Here is a 19,986-nt window from a genome sequence, read left to right on the forward strand (position 1 = left end):
TGCGGGTTAGGTGGATCGGCTATGCTAAATTTCCCCTTAGTGTCAGGGGGACTAGCTAGGGTAAATGCATGGGGTTATGAGGATAAGGTGTGAGTGGGATTGTGGTCAGTGAAGACCCGATGGGCCAAATGGCTTCCTTCTGCACTGTAGGATTCTATGATTCCAAGGTTGGATAGACCAAACTCTAAGGCATAAGAACTTACTGAAGGAAGATTAAAGGGATTGAAAGCAAAAGGGAAGAAGAGAGTGATGATGTTAGACAATTAGAAAGTGAAAATGGAAGGTTCCTGAAGAGGAAGATGTTAAAACCATGATGCATGAAGGAATGAGCAGAGGATGTGCCATTATGCAGGTCACTAGTACTATAGACGATAAGAACTGGCAGGTTATGCTGAAACTGTATAAAACACTGGTTAGGCCACAATTGGATTGTGCAGGTCTGATCATTTCACCATAGATAAGATTTGATTGCATTTCAGAGGAGATTTACGAGGCTGTTGCCTAGATTGGAGAATTTTAGTTATAAGGACAGATTGGTCAGGCTAGGATTGTTTCCTTCAGAACTGAGGAGACTGAGGGGAGACCTAACTGACATATATAAATTATGAGGAGTCTAGATTGAGTGAATAGAAAAGCCCTATTACCCTTAGTTGAGGGGTTTATAACCAGGGGGCATAGATTTAATATAAGAGGTATGAGGTGTAGAAAGGATTCTAGGAGAATTTGTTTCACCCAGAGCAGGGACATAGACAAGTTGGTGAAATGGGCAGACAGGTGGCAGATGAAGTCCAGTGCAGAGAATTATGAGGTGATTCATTCTGGCAGAAAGAACAGAGAGACAATAGAGATGTTCAAAATCATGAGGGGGCTGGACAGAGTAGATAGGGAGAAACTGCTCCCGTTCTAAAAGGATCAAGAACGAGAGGGCACAGATTCAAAGTGATTTGCAAAACAAACAAATATGATGTGAGAAAGAAACTTTTTCACACAGCGTGTAGTTCGGGTATGGAATGCACTGCCTGGAAGTGTGGTGGAGGCAGGTTCCATCAAGGCATTCGACAGAACATGAGATGATTATCCGAATAGAAACAGTGTGCAGGGTTATGGGGAAAAGGTAGGAGAATGGCACTAAGTCAGAGTGCACATTTGCAGAGCTGGCATGATGGGCTGAATGGTCTCCTTCTGCACGGTCACGATTCCGTGATTCCGTAGAGGGAATCTGGGTCTCACTGCTTGACAGGGGAGAGGCAGGACCCTCAGAACGTTTAACAAGAACTTGGATACGCACTTAAATGCCGCACCCTCTGAGGCAATGGACCAAGGACTGGAAAGTGGGATTAGGCTGACTGGCTGCTTGTTGGCAGGAACAGGCATGATGGGCCGAATGATCTCCTTCCGAGCTGTCAATGTCTAGAATTCTATCATTGTAAGAAAGTGTGACAACATGAAGTTTGTACAATTGGAAGAATTTTAATATATTACTAATGATGATGTAAAGGAAACATATCATTTCGTTATTGAAACATACCGTTCCTGTAGGATCTGATTCCCATTTAAAAGTCAAATATATTCTACTGGATTTCCGCATTATTCTAAACTTTACAAGAAGAAGCATCTATTATTTTGGATCAGTTGTAACAGTATTACATTCTGTAGGCAGGCAATTTGTACAGAAGGAAGATTAAAGGCATGTAAACCAAGTGGGGAAAAGAGAATGATGTTAGACAATTTGAAATTGAAAACAGGAGGCTCCTGCGGGCAACCGAGGGGGAGAACATAAAACTGCTGAGGCGTGGAGAAATGAGCAGAGACCTGCCCTTCAACATATCATCACTACTGCAGAATATAGGAGTGATCTTCTGTGATATCAGAGGGGAGACACTGAACTGACAGCATACTCCTGATTTAGACTAGAGGGGAACTTCATGGCATTTGATCTGGGGAAGTTCTATACAACACACTGGCTCCCTGACTGCCTTTAATCAGCAGTTCAATGCAGTAAGATGATGCCAATACGTACGCAGATATCTAACTCCCTTACACCACTGTGATGACAGAACAATTTTATAAGAGCAGGAATGCCCTTTAAGGACATGTGCAGCCTCAAGCAAATTGGTCCCCAAAACCCAAGGACCTTAGTCCTGCTGCCTAGTGGTATTATTGCTAGACTATTAATCCAGAAACGCAGCTAATGTTCTTGGGGACCCCGGGTTCCAATCCCACCACGGCAGATGGTGGAATTTGAATTCAATAAAATAAAAAAAATCTGGAATTAAGAATCTACTGATGACCATGAACCCATTGTCGATTGTCGAAAAAACCCATCTGGTTCACTAACGCCATTTTAGGGAAGGAAATCTTACCCTGTCTGGCCTACATGCGACTCCAAAGCCACACAGCAATGTGGTTGACTCTCAACTACCCTCTGAACAAAGGCAACTATGGATGGGCAATAAATGCTGGCCAGCCAGCGACACCCATGTCCTACGAAAGAATAAAAGAATAAAAACCTTGACTTCTTACTCACTCGCTTGTCTAATTTGAATTCTGTCAGCAAGGAGGCTTGGCAATGGTGGTTTTTCATGTTCTTGTCTTATTGGTGGATTATACTTAATGAGAATATCAAACTCTGGCAACATCAGAGGCTTAAGATATAAAATTAACAGAAACATATGTTGTGTCACCCGCCTTATACACCTATTTGATCTACAAAAATAAAAGACTGGATGTGCTTATTGCACAATATAATTATGCGCAAATAATATTGTTGTCCAGAACTCAACAGATTGGTTCATCATTTGGGCAGCACGGTGGCACAGTGGTTAGCACTGCTGCCTCACAGCGCCAGGGACCTGGGTTCAATTCTGGCCTTGGGTTACTGTCTGTGTGCAGTTTGCACATTCTCCTCGTGTCTGCGTGGGTTTCCTCCGGGTGCTCCGGTTTCCTCCCACACTCCAAAGATATGTGGGTTAGATTGATTGGCCGTGCTAAATTGACCCTAGGGTCAGGGGGATTAGCAGGGTAAATGTGGAGTTGCAGGAATAGGGCCTGGGTGGGATTGTGCTCGGTAAAGACTCGATGGGCCGAATGGCCTCCTTCTGTACTGTAAAGATTCTATGATTCTATAACATGAGCAATTTGGATTTGTTAATGCATTTGCAGGATGTGGGTGGCGCTGATAAGACCAGTATTTGTTGTCCATTCCCAATTACCTTTAACTTGGAATACTGTGTGCAATTCTGGTCACCCTATTATAGAAAGGATATTATTAAACTAGAAAGAGTGCAGAAAAGATTTACTAGGATGCTACAGAGACTTGATGGATTGAGTTATAAGGAGAGGCAGGATAGACTGGGACTTTTTTCTCTGAAGCGTAGGAGGCTGAGGGGTGATCTTTTAGAGGTCTATAAAATAATGAGGGGCATAGACAAGGTAGATAGTCAATATCTTTTCCCTAAGGTAGGGGAGTCTAAAACTAGAAGGCATAGGTTTAAGGAGAGAGGGGAGAGATAAAGAAGTGTCCAGAGGGGCAATTTTTTTCACACAGAGGTGGTGAGTGTCTGGAACAAGCTGCCAGAGGTAGTAGTAGAGGCGGGTACAATTTTATCGTTTAAAAAGCATTTAGACAGTTACATGGGTACAATGGGTATAGAGGGATATGGGCCAAATGCGGGCAATTGGGAGCAGGAGTTTTAAAAAAAAGGGCGTCATGGACAAGTTGGGACGAAGGGCCTGTTTCCATGCTGTAAACCGCGATGACTCTATGACTCTATAACTGCGTGGTTTGCCAGGCTATTTTCAGAAGACAGTTAAGAGTAAACCACATTGCTGAGTCTGGAGTCACATGTAGACCAGACCAGGCAAGGGCAGCAAGTTTCCTTCCATAAAGGACATTAATGAACTAGGTGGGCTTTTGCAACAATCTGGTCGTTGCGTGGTCACCATTACTGAGACTAGTTATTTTATTCCAGATTTATTTACTAATTTAAATTCTTCAGCTGGTGTGGTGGGATCTGACCACATTTCTCTGTATCATTAGTCCAGGCCTCTGGCTTACCAGTCCAGTAAGATAACTACTATGCTACCATTTCCATTACCCTATGTTAATTGATTCTCAAGTTGTGAGCAACACTGTTAAGGTCACATTTAGTGTTATCAATAGTTGTCCTTATGTGCAATGGGAATTCTCTTGGAACCACTGAGTATTTGTGCTAATGGTGCTTCCATATTGGTGATTGATAGGATATTCTAGCATTTTGACATTTTGTCACTAAGAGAACACTTTGCAGATGATGGTGTTATTGCCTTCATCCTTTCTGATGAAAGAGGTCACAGTGCTGCAATGCATCTTGTAGACCGTTACATATTACAACCGCAGTGCTGGGGAAAGGGACAGACATTAGGGGCAGCATAAAGGGACAGATAAAGGGGCAGCATGGTGGCACAGTGGTCAGTACTGCTGCCTCACAGTGCCAGGGACCCGTGTTCGATTCCTGGCTGGGGTCACAGTCTGTGTGGAGTCTGCACCTTCTCCCCGTGTCTGCGTGGGTTTCCTCCGGGTGCTCCGGTTTCCTCCCATAGTCTAAAAGACATGCTGGTTAGGTGCATTGGCCCTGCTAAATTCTCCCTCAGTGTACCCAAACAGGTGCTGGAGTGTGGCGACCAGAGGATTTCCACAGTAACTTCATTGCAGTGTTAATGTAAGCCGACTTGTGACTAATAAATAAATAAGTAAATAGATATGAAATTCAGTAGCAGGGTGCTGATCAGGCAGGCTTCTTCCTTCACGATGATAGCAGGGTCCTTGAGTGTCACTTTACCCATCAGATTCCTGATTTGCATTTGGTGGAGTGGCATCAAGTGATTAGAAAGTGAGTCAATCATGTCAGAATATGCAGCCTTTGCCCGGCTTTTTTGAGCCACATTGTTGACATTGCCAGATCAGTCAACGATCACCCCTGAAACATTGCTGGGGCGGGATTTGGCAATACCCGGGGCAGAATTCCTCAACGCCCAGGGCGGGATTCCGCAACGCCCGAGGCGGGATTCCACAACGCCTGGGGCGGGATTCCACAACGCCTGGGGCGGGATTCCACAACGCCTGGGGCGGGATTCCACAACGCCTGGGGCGGGATTCCACAACGCCCGGGGCGGGATTCCACAACGCCCGGGGCGGGATTCCACAACGCCTGGGGCGGGATTCCACAACGCCTGGGGCGGGATTCCACAACGCCTGGGGCGGGATTCCACAACGCCCGAGGCGGGATTCCACAACGCCTGGGGCGGGATTCCACAACGCCCGAGGCGGGATTCCACAACGCCTGGGGCGGGATTCCACAACGCCTGGGGCGGGATTCCACAACGCCCGAGGCGGGATTCCACAACGCCTGGGGCGGGATTCCACAACGCCTGGGGCGGGATTCCACAACGCCCGAGGCGGGATTCCACAACGCCCGAGGTGGGATTCCACAATGCCCGGGGCGGGATTCCACAACGCCTGGGGCGGGATTCCACAACGCCTGGGGCGGGATTCCACAACGCCTGGGGCGGGATTCCACAACGCCCGAGGCGGGATTCCACAACGCCCGAGGTGGGATTCCACAACGCCTGAGGCGGGATTCCACAACGCCTGGGGCGGGATTCCACAACGCCTGGGGCGGGATTCCACAACGCTCGAGGCGGGATTCCACAACGCCTGGGGCGGGATTCCACAACGCTCGAGGCGGGATTCCACAACGCCCGAGGCGGGATTCCGCAACGCCTGAGGCGGGATTCCACAACGCCTGGGGCGGGATTCCACAACGCCTGGGGCGGGATTCCACAACGCCCGAGGCGGGATTCCACAACGCCTGGGGCGGGATTCCACAACGCCCGAGGCGGGATTCCACAACGCCTGGGGCGGGATTCCACAACGCCTGGGGCGGGATTCCACAACGCCCGAGGCGGGATTCCACAACGCCCGAGGTGGGATTCCACAATGCCCGGGGCGGGATTCCACAACGCCTGGGGCGGGATTCCACAACGCCTGGGGCGGGATTCCACAACGCCTGGGGCGGGATTCCACAACGCCCGAGGCGGGATTCCACAACGCCCGAGGTGGGATTCCACAACGCCTGAGGCGGGATTCCACAACGCCTGGGGCGGGATTCCACAACGCCAGGGGCGGGATTCCACAACGCTCGAGGCGGGATTCCACAACGCCTGGGGCGGGATTCCACAACGCCTGGGGCGGGATTCCACAACGCCTGGGGCGGGATTCCACAACGCCTGGGGCGGGATTCCACAACGCCTGGGGCGGGATTCCACAACGCTCGAGGCGGGATTCCACAACGCCCGAGGCGGGATTCCGCAACGCCTGAGGCGGGATTCCACAACGCCTGGGGCGGGATTCCACAACGCTCGAGGCGGGATTCCACAACGCTCGAGGCGGGATTCCACAACGCCTGGGGCGGCATTCCACAACGCCTGGGGCGGGATTCCACAACGCCTGGGGCGGGATTCCACAACGCCTGGGGCGGGATTCCACAACGCCTGGGGCGGGATTCCACAACGCCCGAGGCGGGATTCCGCAACGCCTGGGGCGGGATTCCACAACGCCTGGGGCGGGATTCCACAACGCCTGGGGCGGGATTCCACAACGCCTGGGGCGGGATTCCACAACGCCCGAGGCGGGATTCCGCAACGCCCGAGGCGGGATTCCACAACGCCTGGGGCGGGATTCCACAACGCTCGAGGCGGGATTCCACAACGCCTGGGGCGGGATTCCACAACGCCTGGGGCGGGATTCCACAACGCCCGGGGCGGGATTCCTGAATGCCCAGGGCGGGATTTCACAACACCCGGGGCGGGATTCCACAACGCCCGAGGCGGGATTCCACAACGCCCGAGGCGGGATTCCACAACGCCCGAGGCGGGATTCCACAACGCCCGGGGCGGGATTCCACAACACCTGGGGCGGGATTCCACAACGCCTGGGGCGGGATTCCACAACGCCTGGGGCGGGATTCCACAACGCCCGGGGCGGGATTCCACAACGCCCGGGGCGGGATTCCACAACGCCTGGGGCGGGATTCCACAACGCCTGGGGCGGGATTCCACAACGCCTGGGGCGGGATTCCACAACGCCCGAGGCGGGATTCCACAACGCCTGGGGCGGGATTCCACAACGCCTGGGGCGGGATTCCACAACGCCCGAGGCGGGATTCCACAACGCCTGGGGCGGGATTCCACAACGCCTGGGGCGGGATTCCACAACGCCTGGGGCGGGATTCCACAACGCCTGGGGCGGGATTCCACAACGCCTGGGGCGGGATTCCACAACGCCTGGGGCGGGATTCCACAACGCTCGAGGCGGGATTCCACAACGCCTGGGGCGGGATTCCACAACGCTCGAGGCGGGATTCCACAACGCCCGAGGCGGGATTCCGCAACGCCTGAGGCGGGATTCCACAACGCCTGGGGCGGGATTCCACAACGCTCGAGGCGGGATTCCACAACGCTCGAGGCGGGATTCCACAACGCCTGGGGCGGGATTCCACAACGCCTGGGGCGGGATTCCACAACGCCTGGGGCGGGATTCCACAACGCCTGGGGCGGGATTCCACAACGCCTGGGGCGGGATTCCACAACGCCCGAGGCGGGATTCCGCAACGCCTGGGGCGGGATTCCACAACGCCTGGGGCGGGATTCCACAACGCCTGGGGCGGGATTCCACAACGCCTGGGGCGGGATTCCACAACGCCCGAGGCGGGATTCCGCAACGCCCGAGGCGGGATTCCACAACGCCTGGGGCGGGATTCCACAACGCCTGGGGCGGGATTCCACAACGCCTGGGGCGGGATTCCACAACGCCTGGGGCGGGATTCCACAACGCCTGGGGCGGGATTCCACAACTCCCGGGGCGGGATTCCACAACGCCCGAGGCGGGATTCCACAACGCCCGGGGCGGGATTCCTGAATGCCCAGGGCGGGATTTCACAACACCCGGGGCGGGATTCCACAACGCCCGAGGCGGGATTCCACAACGCCCGAGGCGGGATTCCACAACGCCCGAGGCGGGATTCCACAACGCCCGGGGCGGGATTCCACAATGCCCGGGGCGGGATTCCACAACGCCCGGGGCGGGATTCCACAATGCCTGGGGTGGGATTCCACAACGCCTGGGGCGGGATTCCACAACGCCCGGGGCGGGATTCCACAATGCCCGGGGCGGGATTCCACAACGCCCGGGGCGGGATTCCACAATGCCTGGGGTGGGATTCCACAACGCCTGGGGCGGGATTCCACAACGCCCGAGGCGGGATTCCACAACGCCTGGGGCGGGATTCCACAACGCCTGGGGCGGGATTCCACAACGCCTGGGGCGGGATCCCGCAATGCCCGGGGCGGGATTCCACAATGCTAGTATTATTGAGTCTCAGGTTTGGACTTCTTGTTGAAAATGGTCATTATCTGACATTTACGTGGCACAAATGGTACCTGCCACTGGTCAACTTGGATATTGCCCAAGTCTTGCTGTAAGCAGGCAGGGGTTCCATTATTAGAGAAACAGTGAATCAAGTTGAATCTTAAGATGGCTCGACCTCAGTTAATTCAAAACGCAGTTTTTATTTCTTAATTTGCATCATTTAACCCTTTGACACAGTGCCTTATGCTGGACACAATATTATAATAACACATGGTAACTGGCAACCCCAGAAATACTTTCTACAATATAATGTCTTTATATGGCCTATTGGTTTTCTGTGTTGCTTCTCTGCTTTTCTGATATGAAAGAAATAAGGAAAATAAATTAAATGCAAGCAAAGCACGATGAGCGGGAACAACAAATTATCCAGTGGCTCCCTGTGATGCAGGCTTCCCATTCCATTTGCAAGTCAGCCTCAGTCAAGCAAATCAAAAGCTTATTCTATTCATGCTGAGTATCTTCTTCACACGCACCTCCAGTCGCAAATGGTGAACAATTATTCAATGACTCGTTTAAATACAGTGCAATTATAATGATGAACATTCTGGAAACAAAAGCCTTTGGATGCCAAACGTGTATTACTGAAATCGCTACGCAGTTATCAAGTACCATGCCTGATTTATCATTTCATTATTTTTTTTCCCTCATGGTCTCAGGTTTGCAACAATGCGTATCCATTTTGCAAAATTATTTTGAAATTAACCTGATAGCAGTTTTATTTCTTTTATTAAACGTAAGGCCGTTCGAATGGACAGTGCCTCAAATGTATCCTGTTTCCTAATCTCTTTTACCTGCATAGTTGACAACACAGGAGGTGATAATGATGAGTGCTCCCAGGACTATTGCTACAATACTCAGTAATCTGGCCAGCCGTCCCAGTCTCCTGGCTCCATCTCTGTCACCTTGTTGTAAACTGTTTCTGGACTATTGGGGTGAATAAATAAAAAAAAAGTGTTAGATTTTTAAAAATACATTCGAAATTGTGAGCAAGACTTTCATTGGGTAGCTAAATGTGGATTAAAGCTATCCCAATATTTTTAAACCTTTGCAAGTAAAACCATTCAGATACAGTCCTGATGGGAAATCCAATATTTGAATGTGTTAATATTAAAGCATAAATCCACTTTCCACTATCTATAAATAAAAGCAAAATGAGGAAGGAATGAGTTGCAAAACTAAGTCCGTTTGGTTTTGAATTATTTTGATTTGATTTATTATTGTCACATGTATTAACATACAGTGAAAAGTATTGTTTCTTGCGCGCTATATGGACAAAGCATACCGTTCATAGAGAAGGAAAGAGTGCAGAATGTAGTGTTACAGTCATAGCTAGGGTGTAGAGAAAGATCAACTTAATGCGAGGTAGGTCCATTCAAAAGTCTGATGGCAGCAGGGAAGAAGCTGTTCTCGAGTCGGTTGGTACATGACCTCAGACTTTTGTATAAAAAAGTTAGAATGAAGTTTTAGAAGCATAGAATGCGAGTAAAAGATAGAATTAGAAGGTATGCTGGGCACAGCTTGCAACAAGTCGCCTCACTCCGGCCCCATCCTGTTTCTTTCTGCAACCAGTTAAGTGTTTTTTTATAAGGTTAATTCATTTATTTCACACTTGGAGTCCATAAACATTAATATTATAGTGGCTCCTCAATAATTGCAGGCTTATGACTGTCCGTTAAAGCATTTTAAATGGACCAAAGATCACCTTATGCTGGACTTGATTTTACTAATTGGGTTGGTGTAACGTAATTGGAAAAAGAGCCTTCAAAGTAAATTGAAATGATATGATTCCAGAACCTCAAAGAGGAATCCTTGTATCCTCAAATGTCATTACTGTAAACTTAAGGAAATAAAAATGTAACTTTTATTGTGTTACGATTTTCCAAACAAATGAGAAGATTGATTTCTGAGAATCTTTGCGATTTCATGTGAGGAGTGGCTGCTTGTAGGAAACTATAAAACCCAGTTAGAGAGGCGAAAAAAAACCTCTCCGGCCCTTTCCTGAATTGCAATGGTTCATTTTTTTTAAAAAAAGATTCTAACATAAACATTTGAAAATTCCCCCTGTAATGAGATTGGCCCTGTGATCTGAGCTGTCATTCTCCTGGTGTCTCCCCGTTTCTAGGGGATAGCCGAGGCGCTGAGCTATAACACTTTTACGCCTGGCTGAACGCTCCTGCTTCTCAGCCTGCTGCCTGTACTGTTTATGCGGCATTCCACAGACAGAACAAAGACATGCCTCCAAACCATCAAGTCACTTTTATTTTATGATTAGACCTGAAGGATGTTTTATGGGATCGCTGGATGGATTCAATCTTCACGGAAGGGCATTAAGTGTTTTTTTTTACATTTCACTAACGTGCTGCAGGATATACTCCGATTTACATAATGCTCACCTCTATTGACTGAAAATCTTAACATTGTTGATTAACAGTGTGATAACAGAGTATATTAAAATGATTCCTGAGCTGGTTGGTCTGTGGGTCCTTTCTATTGCTCAGAAACACTACAAATGTTACTAAAGGAAACTGGGCTGCCTGGACAAGCACTAATAGGATAAATAGAAGAGTGAGAGGGGATTTTATAGAAACTTGTAAAATTCTATAAAGGCAAATTAATTCGGATGCTGGAACCAAAAGAGAAAATGCTAGATAATCTCAGCAGGTCTGGCAGCATCTGTAAGGAGAGAAATGAGCTGGCGTTTCAAGTCCAGACGACCCTTTGTTAAAGCTTTGTCAAGGCTTTGACAAAGGGTCATCTGGTCTTGAAACATCAGCTCTTTACTCTCCTTACAGGTGCTGCCGGACCTGCTGAGATTTTCCAGCATTTTCCCTTTTGGCTTGTAAACTTCTAACAGGGTTAGACAGGGTAGATTCAGAAAGAATGTTCCCAATGTTGGGGGAGTCCAGAACTAGGGGTCATAGTTTGAGGATCAGGGGTAAACCTTTTTAGGACTGAGGTGAGGGGAAATTTCTTCACCCAGAGGGTGGTGAATGTGTGGAATTCACTACCACAGGAAGTAGTTGAGGCCAAAACGGTCTGATTTCAAGAAGATATAGATCTAGGGGCTAAAGGGATCAAGGGATATGGGAGGAAGGGGGGAATCAGGATATTGAATTTGATGATCAGCCATGATCAAAATGAATGGTGGAGCAGGCACGAAGGGCCGAATGGCCTACTCCTGCTTCTAGTTTCTACGTTTCTATATAATATCAAGACTCAGAGCTTCAGCCTCCCTTGTAGAAGGGAAATAAAGGCTCCACCTATCAGGGCAGCCACAGGGTATGGAAATTTAAATATGTTTACTTCAAACTCGGTCAGAATTTAAAGGTATCCAAATTTCATTCATATTAAAATAACTCTCAGGTAAGCTTACATTCAAGAATTTATTTAAAAAACATGCCCATCATCTTGAGATAAAAGTTCTTAAGAATGTGGTGGCTCAGTGAGTTATTGCACATGTGTGCACGAGACGCAAAAACCCAGTCTGCAGGTGCAACAGGTGATCAAGAAGACAAATGGGATGTTGGCCTATATCGCAAGGGGGATAGAATATAAAAGCAGAGATGTCTTGCTGCATCTGTACAGGGCATTGGTGAGGCCGCAGCTGGAATACTGTATGCAGTATTGGTCCCCTTATTTGTGGAAGGATATATTGGCCTTGGAGGGAGTGCAGAGAAGGTTCACCAGGTTGATACCAGAGATGAGGGGTGTTGATTATGAGGAGAGACTAAGCAAATTGGGTTTGTATTCGTTGGAATTTAGAAGGCTGAGGGGGGATCTTATAGAGACCTATAAGATAATGAAGGGGCTGGATAGGGTAGAGATGGAGAGATTCTTTCCACTTAGAAAGGAAACTAGAACGAGAGGGCACAGTCTCAAAGTAAAGGGGGGTCAGTTTAGGACAGAGTTGAGGAGGAACTTCTTCTCTCAGGAGGGTGGTGAATCTCTGGAATTCTCTGCCCACTGAAGTGGTGGAGGCTACCTCATTGAATATGTTTAAATCACGGATAGATGGATTCCTGGTCGGTAAGGGAATTAGGGGTTATAGGGATCAGGCGGGTAAGTGGAACTGATCCACTTCAGATCAGCCATGATCTTATTGAATGGCGGGGCAGGCTCGAGGGGCTAGATGGCCTACTCCTGCTCCTATTTCTTATGTTCTTATGTTCTGTCCCTTCACCTTCCAGTCCTGAACTTCAACCTCGCTCAGAACAATTGGATGAAAGTCTTGTATAGTCAAAAGTGTCTTAATTAAAATGAGTTTCTCCATTCTGAAACCATTGCCTAATGGATACAAATTTATGGCATATGCTCAACACTAATAAGTGATCTCAAAGAAGCCATTGGGATAGTTGATGTGGATAATCCAAATACCATTCTTTAGTGGAATATGTTTAGAAACGAGAAACTAAAAGCAGGAATAGGCCATTCTGCCCTTCGAGCCTGCTCTGCCATTCCTTTTGATCATGGCTGATCATTAAATTCAATATCCTGATCCCCCCTTCCTCCCATATCCTTTGATCCCTTTAGCCCCAAGAGCTATATCTAATTTCTTCTTGAAATTTGTTGTGCTGGGGGGTAGGTACAGAGGAGATGTCAGGGGTAAGTTTTTCACTCAGAGGGTGGTGGGTGAGTGGAATCGGCTGACGTCGGTGGTGGTGGAGGCAAACTCGTTGGGGTCTTTTAAGAGACTTCTGGATGAGTACATGGGATTTAATGGGATTGAGGGCTATAGATAGGCCTAGAGGTGGGGATGTGATCGGCGCAACTTGTGGGCCGAAGGGCCTGTTTGTGCTGTGGCTTTCTATGTTCTATGTTCTATGAAATCAGACAACATTTTGGCCTCAACTACATTCTGTGGTAGTGAATTCCACACATTCACCACCCTCTGGGTGAAGAAATTTCTCCTCACCTCAGTTCTAAAAGGTTTACCCCTTATCCTCAAACTATGATCCCTAGTTCTGGACTCCCCCACCATTGGGAACATTCTTTCTGAATCCACCCGGTCTAATCCTGTTAAAATTTTCTAAGTTTCTATGAGATGCCCTCACACTCTTCTAAACTCCAGTGAATATAATCCTAATTTGCAACATAAGGAAGCATTACCCTACCTCTAACCCGCATTAACTTGGTAATTTTGATATTGCTAACCATTGGAAATGTTCATTTCTTTCTCAACCCTGATATCTTTCATCTTGATTTGATCAAAGTTTCCCCGCCGCCTAGTCTTCTGTTGTCAAAAATAAATTCTTAGCAGCAGGATGTCCACACTACACGGGTGCACACTGACATATTGCCAGCGCAGTATAACGGGTATATCAAAGCAGGATGCCAAACAGTAGTCAGGTAAATCTACACTGATCAACAGGTGGTGAATTTCCTTCTTCAACCAAACAGTCATAGAATCCTTATAGTGCAAAAGGAGGCCATTCAGCCCATCGAGTCTGCACCGACCACAATCCCACCCAGGCCCTATTCCCGTAACCCCACATATTTACCCTGCTAATCCCCTGACACCAGGATCAATTTAGCATTGCCAATCAACCTAACCCGCACATCTTTGGACTGTGGGAGGAAACCAGAGCACCCGGAGGAAACCGACACAGACACAGGGAGAATGTGCTAACTCCACACAGTGACCCCCAGGCCGGAATTGAACCCAGGTCCCTCTCGCTGTGAGGCAGCAATGTTAACCACTGTGCCACCGTGCCGCCCCATATCGTTTTCCCAAGGGCTAAACTTGCAGGACAAGTAAACCTGTGCCACTTTGGACAAGTTTCGGTAGAGTTAGTCAGAAAGAACCCTGATGTGGAGATGCCAGCGTTGGACTGGGGTGGGCACAGTAAGAAGTCTCGCAACGCCAGGTTAAAGTCCAACAGGCTTATGTGGAATCACGAGCTTTCGGAGCACTGCTCCTTCATCAGGTGAGCGAGAAAGAACCCTATACTGCTGGTAGCCTGGGAGCAGGTAATGTTCCTGACCTCTCAATCAGGAATGGTGTTTGTTGTAAGCTGGCGTTTAAAAGAACAAAGAGACATAAGGAATAAAATGGAGAGTTTTTATAAAGAAGAAATGATTTTGTAAGAAAACCTGTTAACAGGAGATTTATACAATATTTCTGGTTGATTTTATCGCGTACATCAAGAAAAATATTGATTTATTAATGTCAGGTTCAAAATGTATGATTGCACTGGTGATGAGAAAGGGTGTGGTATATTTGGCCAAGGCACAAAATACTGCATTAGAGATTAAATCGGGACTGGTTGATGCAGTTGGTCATTACAGTAAATCAATACACTCATTACTGTAACATCACTTCAACCAAGTAGTCTGGATTCACAGTTTTGCACTTCCTCATAAATTGTTAGTGATCAGCCGAGAGTGCTGCAGCTCTTCATTAACAATTCTGTTGCTGGGATCATTCGCGCTATAGGGTGGAAAGAATTGAATAATGGCCACTGCATCAAATTAGAGGTGGTCTTAAAGGAGCTTACCCAGCTAGCTGAAAGATATTAAAGAAGCACCGGTGAGTAGACCTTTGTCCAGGCAGAACATTAGTCACTTGTTCAGTTTAAGAACTGTGCAGTCAGAATTATCAACAAAGAACCAGGATTTTTATTTTTGAAAAAGCAGTGGGGAATCTGCACGTTCTCCCCGTGTCTGCGTGGGTTTCCTCCGGGTGCTCCGGTTTCCTCCCACAGTCTGAAAGATGTGCTGGTTAGGTAGATTGGCCATGCTAAATTGCCCCTTAGTGTCAGGGGGACTAGCTAGGGTAAATGCATGGGGTTATGGGGGTAGAGCCTGGGTGGGATTGTGGTCGGTGCAGACATGATGGGCCGAATGGCCTCCTTCTGCACTGTGATTCTATGATTCAGTGAACATAAATAGTTAATTCTAAAAGTAACATTGGGCTTGAAGCTGTGTTGTTTATAGAGGTTTTGGCACATTGGGGCTAACTGTAGCTCTTAACTTCACAACAGAACCCCTAGTCTGCTAAAATCCCCAATGAACCTGGGGTGTCTCCTTTCTTATCACTGATGCACAGATTAGACTAAAAAGAAATATTAATCAAGATTTTTTTTTTATTCATCGGGCATGGGCGTCACTGGCTGGTCAGCATTTATTGCCCAACCCTAGTTGAGAGTCAACCACATTGCTGGGGCTCTGAATTCACATATAGGCCAGACTGGATAAGGACAGCAGATTTCCTTTCCTAAAGGATATTAGTGAACGAGATGGGTTTTTCCAACAATAGTTTCATAGTCATCAGTAGATTCTTAATTCCAGATATTTTTTATTTAATTTAAATTCCACCATCTGGTGGGATTTGAATCCAGGTCCCCAGAACATTAGCTCTATTTCTAGATTAATAGTTTAGCAATAATACCACTAGGCCATCACCTCCCTTTACAAAGTGCATGTTTGTTTTTAATTATAGAGAACAATGTGTTTCACTCTACAAACAAATTTTACGTTGTAGTATTCAATGGAACTTTCACCTGACTTTTCCTCCTCTTATTGAAATACTTGACTCAGTGATAGAACAAGGTTTCACAAACATTAACCAGCATCTGGTACATTTTACTAGATAAATACAGGTATCAAGCACGAGGACATCACAGCAAAGCTCCCAGTACACATTTCAGCAGGGACCATGGTATATCAATTAGGAGCAGGAGCCCTGGCTGAGTTTCCTCCACCCTGATCAAGGGACACTATGGATAATTGTGGTGCTTTGTAACTTCCCAAGCCTGGAAGTGGGCAATCCCATCTGTCAGAAGTACTTCTGTTTTGGCATCTGGACAAATACATGAATAGGATGGAAATAGAGTGATATGGTCCCCAGAAGAGTAGGGGGTTTTAGTTGTCAGGCAGCATGGTCGGTGTAGGCTTGGAGGGCCGAAGGGCCTGTTCCTGTGCTGTAATTTTCTTTGCTCTTGTTGATTTTGGAGGAACAGCACTGATCTGATATGACCACATCCTCAAGATGTGCTGGTTAGGTGCATTGGCCCAAATAGGTGCCAAAGTGTGGTGACTCGGGGAATTTCACAGTAACTTCATTGTAGTGTTAATGTAAGCCTTACTTGTGACTAATAAATAAAAATGAATAAATAAATAACCTTCCCTTCCTAACCCTTTACGACTCAATAATAATTATTGCGTCACTCCATGATTACAAAATTGTTTGATTCAAAATGTTTTAAAATAAATCCCTACACTTTTCCTGATAGCTGAGGAATCTTTAGCATAGTTGCTTTGTCTCTTGGAACATTACGTATTTGATTAAGTTTCTAGTTAACTTGCATGTTCAAATTAATCACACATAAACAGCTAAGGAAAACGCAAACATCTGAGCAATTAATTCATCTATGGATCTACCCTTAAAAAAGATTCATAACCGTGGTTAGATGTCAGTTTACAAACATGCGATTATATTACTTATTAAATGGTACATCGTTCCTTCAATAGGGAGCTGTCAGCCTTTATTATGCACCTGCCTGTAGGCAGAGTAAACAGAAGCTATAACATGCTTCACTTGTCAAGTATCTCGTAACCGTAAACCAGTCATATCACGCCATCTCATGTTGTCCCTTTGAAATTTGGTGCTAACCTGGGTAATGCATCATTTCAGAACCAGCAAATTAGATATACTATCTTTGCGTGCAGCTATCACTGAGTTAGGGGCCAATCAATGAAGGGCGTATCAATGAATAATGATTCCAAGCACAGACTTTCATCTCTGCCCAATTGATCTTCATTCAATCCTGCTAAACAGAACTGCTAAAGAGTTTCTTCATTGAAGTGTTTCATTGGGAGCTGCACATTTTAGATGCCCACTCACTTCTGTGTCAAATATATAGCTCTTTATTAAAGGAAGAATAATTGAATAAGCACTTTCTATCCTGAAATCTAGTCTCTTTAAAAGTATGGACAGTATCTACCAGTATCTATCTCAACTTTTCGCTTCTCAGCCTTTTGGCTAAGATCAAGCCCAAGATGTCAGCTTGGATCTTGTACACCTCTCTTATGGGGACCTGGAATTGGATTCAATTGGATTTTGAATTTGGTTTTTGGAGCAAGCAAGGAATGGATTTGGGTTTGCCCGGTCCATTCTGAGCATTGGCTTTGTAACTTTAAGGATGGAGTAAAATATATATTTTTTAAAAAGTATCTCAATTTTTTAATCATAATTTTAGTTTTGTGAAGAACTGCTGTCTCGAGTATCTGCTATGCTCCTTCGTCACTACAGGAATGTAGCAATCAATAGTGGTGGGAGAGAGGGATGATTCAAAACCACCTGTATGGAGAATATAAGTGGATACACAGCCACTATTAAATTTTGTGAGATTGTGTGACTTCTGATCAGAATTCAAGCTAAACACTGACTCCCACTAATCAAGGTAATGTACTGCATAACAGAGAAGAACTTGTCTGATCTATAGAGTTAGGACCTATAGAATTGGCAGGGGTATAGTGGGAACCTGCAACAACAGCTCTCTATAAAGCTAATAATCAACAAGGCAGTGATTTGTTACTTTTGAATATTACTGCTGAACATTTTGCACCGATATTTCCACTTCCTTGCAAGTGCTTGTTTTGTTATTATTTGTTAGTCCCGATTGTGAGATGGGTAATGAGACTCAAGGGGGAGCAGCAAGACAAACAAAGGAATAGTTTAAAAAATCTCAACCTAGTAAATTTTTAATAATCAGGAGTGCCCTAGTTTTCATAAGGTGTTGCATACACATCCATGGGCACGTAACCTCCAATACCTTATCCAACCCCCCAATTCATACATACAAGACTTCAGAGCCAGGGTCCTGCAGAAACCAACACTGAGGAGCCCAAAAGCTTCCCTCCCAAGATGTGCTGGTTGGGTGCATTGGCCATGTTAAATTCTCCCTCAGTGTACCCGAACAGGTGCCGGAGTGTGTGGCGACTAGGGGATTTTCACTGTAACTTCATTGCAATGTTAATGTAAGCCTACTTGTGACACTAATAAATAAACTCTGAATCTCAATGTTCACACCAGCGCACCTCCCAGGGAAGGTGGCATCAATGGACAGAAATGCTGAGCAGGTAGGGCAGCATGGTGGCAGAGTGGTTAGCGCTGCTGCCTCACAGTGCCAGGGGCCCGGGTTCGATTCCCGGCTTGGGTCACTGTCTCTGCAGAGTCCGCATGTGCTCCCCATGTCTGCGTGGGTTTCCTCCAGGTGCTCCGGTTTCCTCCCACAGTCCGAAAGATGTGCTGATTTGATGCATTGGCCATGCTAAATTCTCCCTCAGTGTACCCGAACAGGCGCCGGAGTGTGTGGCGACTAGGGGATTTTCACAGTAACTTCATTGCGGTGTTAATGCAAGCCTACTCGTGACACTAAATAAATAAACTTTAACTTTGAAATCCTGCTTGACTTTTCACACCCCAGTCGGGGTCCTAGGGTCAACTCCTGCTGCACCTGCTGACACCGGTTACCTATTCACAGCTAGGCGGTCTACAGGACGCCATGCAGACAGGGGCAAGTGGGATTCAGGGATAGAAAAACAAAATACTGCGGATGCTGGAAATCTGAAACAAAAACAGAAAATGCTGGATAAACTCAGCAGGCTGCATCCGTGGAGAAACCAGCCGATTGCACCAGTGGGATCTTCTGGTCCCGCCGCACCCCCCGGCTATGGGTTTCAGGACGGCGAGGGGTGCATTCAACAGGAAACCCTGTTGACAATGGCAGGACCTAGAAGATCCTGCTGGTGCAGGATCGATGGGCCGAAGGGCCTCTTCTGCACTGAATGGTCAGAATTTTAGCGGCACGCTCACCCGCCCAGAATCAGAGCAGGCAAGACTCGTGAAACGGGATCCTCCGCTGGCCTCGGGCAGGATTTTACAAGCCTCGCCCAAGCGAGGTCGTAACATTTCGGCCAATGGGCAGGATTTTCCAGCAATGCTTGCCCCATAACAGGAAAATCTCACCCGAGGTCAACGGACCTCTGCATGGCTCCCTCCCCCACCCCCGCTCCCATACACACGTTACGATTCCCATGGCGGGCGGGACAGGAAAATTGCCCCATGATTCAGTATTGGGGAACCTCCCACCACTGCAGAACACGTGGCAGTTTGTGAGGTGAATCCCACCCGACGTTTCGAGTCGAGATGACTGTCCTTCAGCATCTTATGTTTTTTAATTTCAGATTCAGGGAGGTGCCTCATGCCACCAAATCTCTCCGGGTGGCAGATTTGGGGACCTGGTTTAGACAAATGACAGGCGCAGGGAGTGGGTGGGCTGGAGGAGACAAGAGCCTGGCTGACATTTTCCGTAACACCCAAACCCACCCCCGGGAAACCCCGTTGATGGCGGCGGGACCGGAAGACCGCCAAATTGCCTCCGCAAAAAGCACGCCGTGCTGGGGGAGTGGAAAATCCCACGGGGGAGAGGGGGGGGTGCGGAAAATCCCGCAGGGGGAGGGGAAGGGAGGTGAGAGCGCTGCCCAGCTGTGGCTAAAGGGGAGGATCCTGGCGGGAC

General features: G+C 47.4%; 1 protein-coding gene and 1 non-coding gene across 2 annotated transcripts in view; one reads left to right on the top strand and one right to left on the bottom strand.

Moving 5' to 3' along the window:
• The window catches only part of trarg1a (trafficking regulator of GLUT4 (SLC2A4) 1a), a 40,597-nt gene that overhangs the window by 19,022 nt on the left and 1,589 nt on the right, over window positions 1-19,986 (bottom strand). The window contains exon 2 of the mRNA XM_078224841.1: window positions 9,259-9,391. Coding sequence (XP_078080967.1) covers window positions 9,259-9,391 — 133 coding nt within the window. The remainder of the gene's footprint in view (window positions 1-9,258; window positions 9,392-19,986) is intronic.
• On the top strand, window positions 17,428-17,621 carry LOC144502110 (U2 spliceosomal RNA). Its single transcript, XR_013499263.1, has one exon. It is a non-coding gene; the product is annotated as a U2 spliceosomal RNA (small nuclear RNA).

Source organism: Mustelus asterias, chromosome 12 (assembly GCF_964213995.1).
Source record: "Mustelus asterias chromosome 12, sMusAst1.hap1.1, whole genome shotgun sequence".
NCBI lineage: Eukaryota > Metazoa > Chordata > Chondrichthyes > Carcharhiniformes > Triakidae > Mustelus > Mustelus asterias.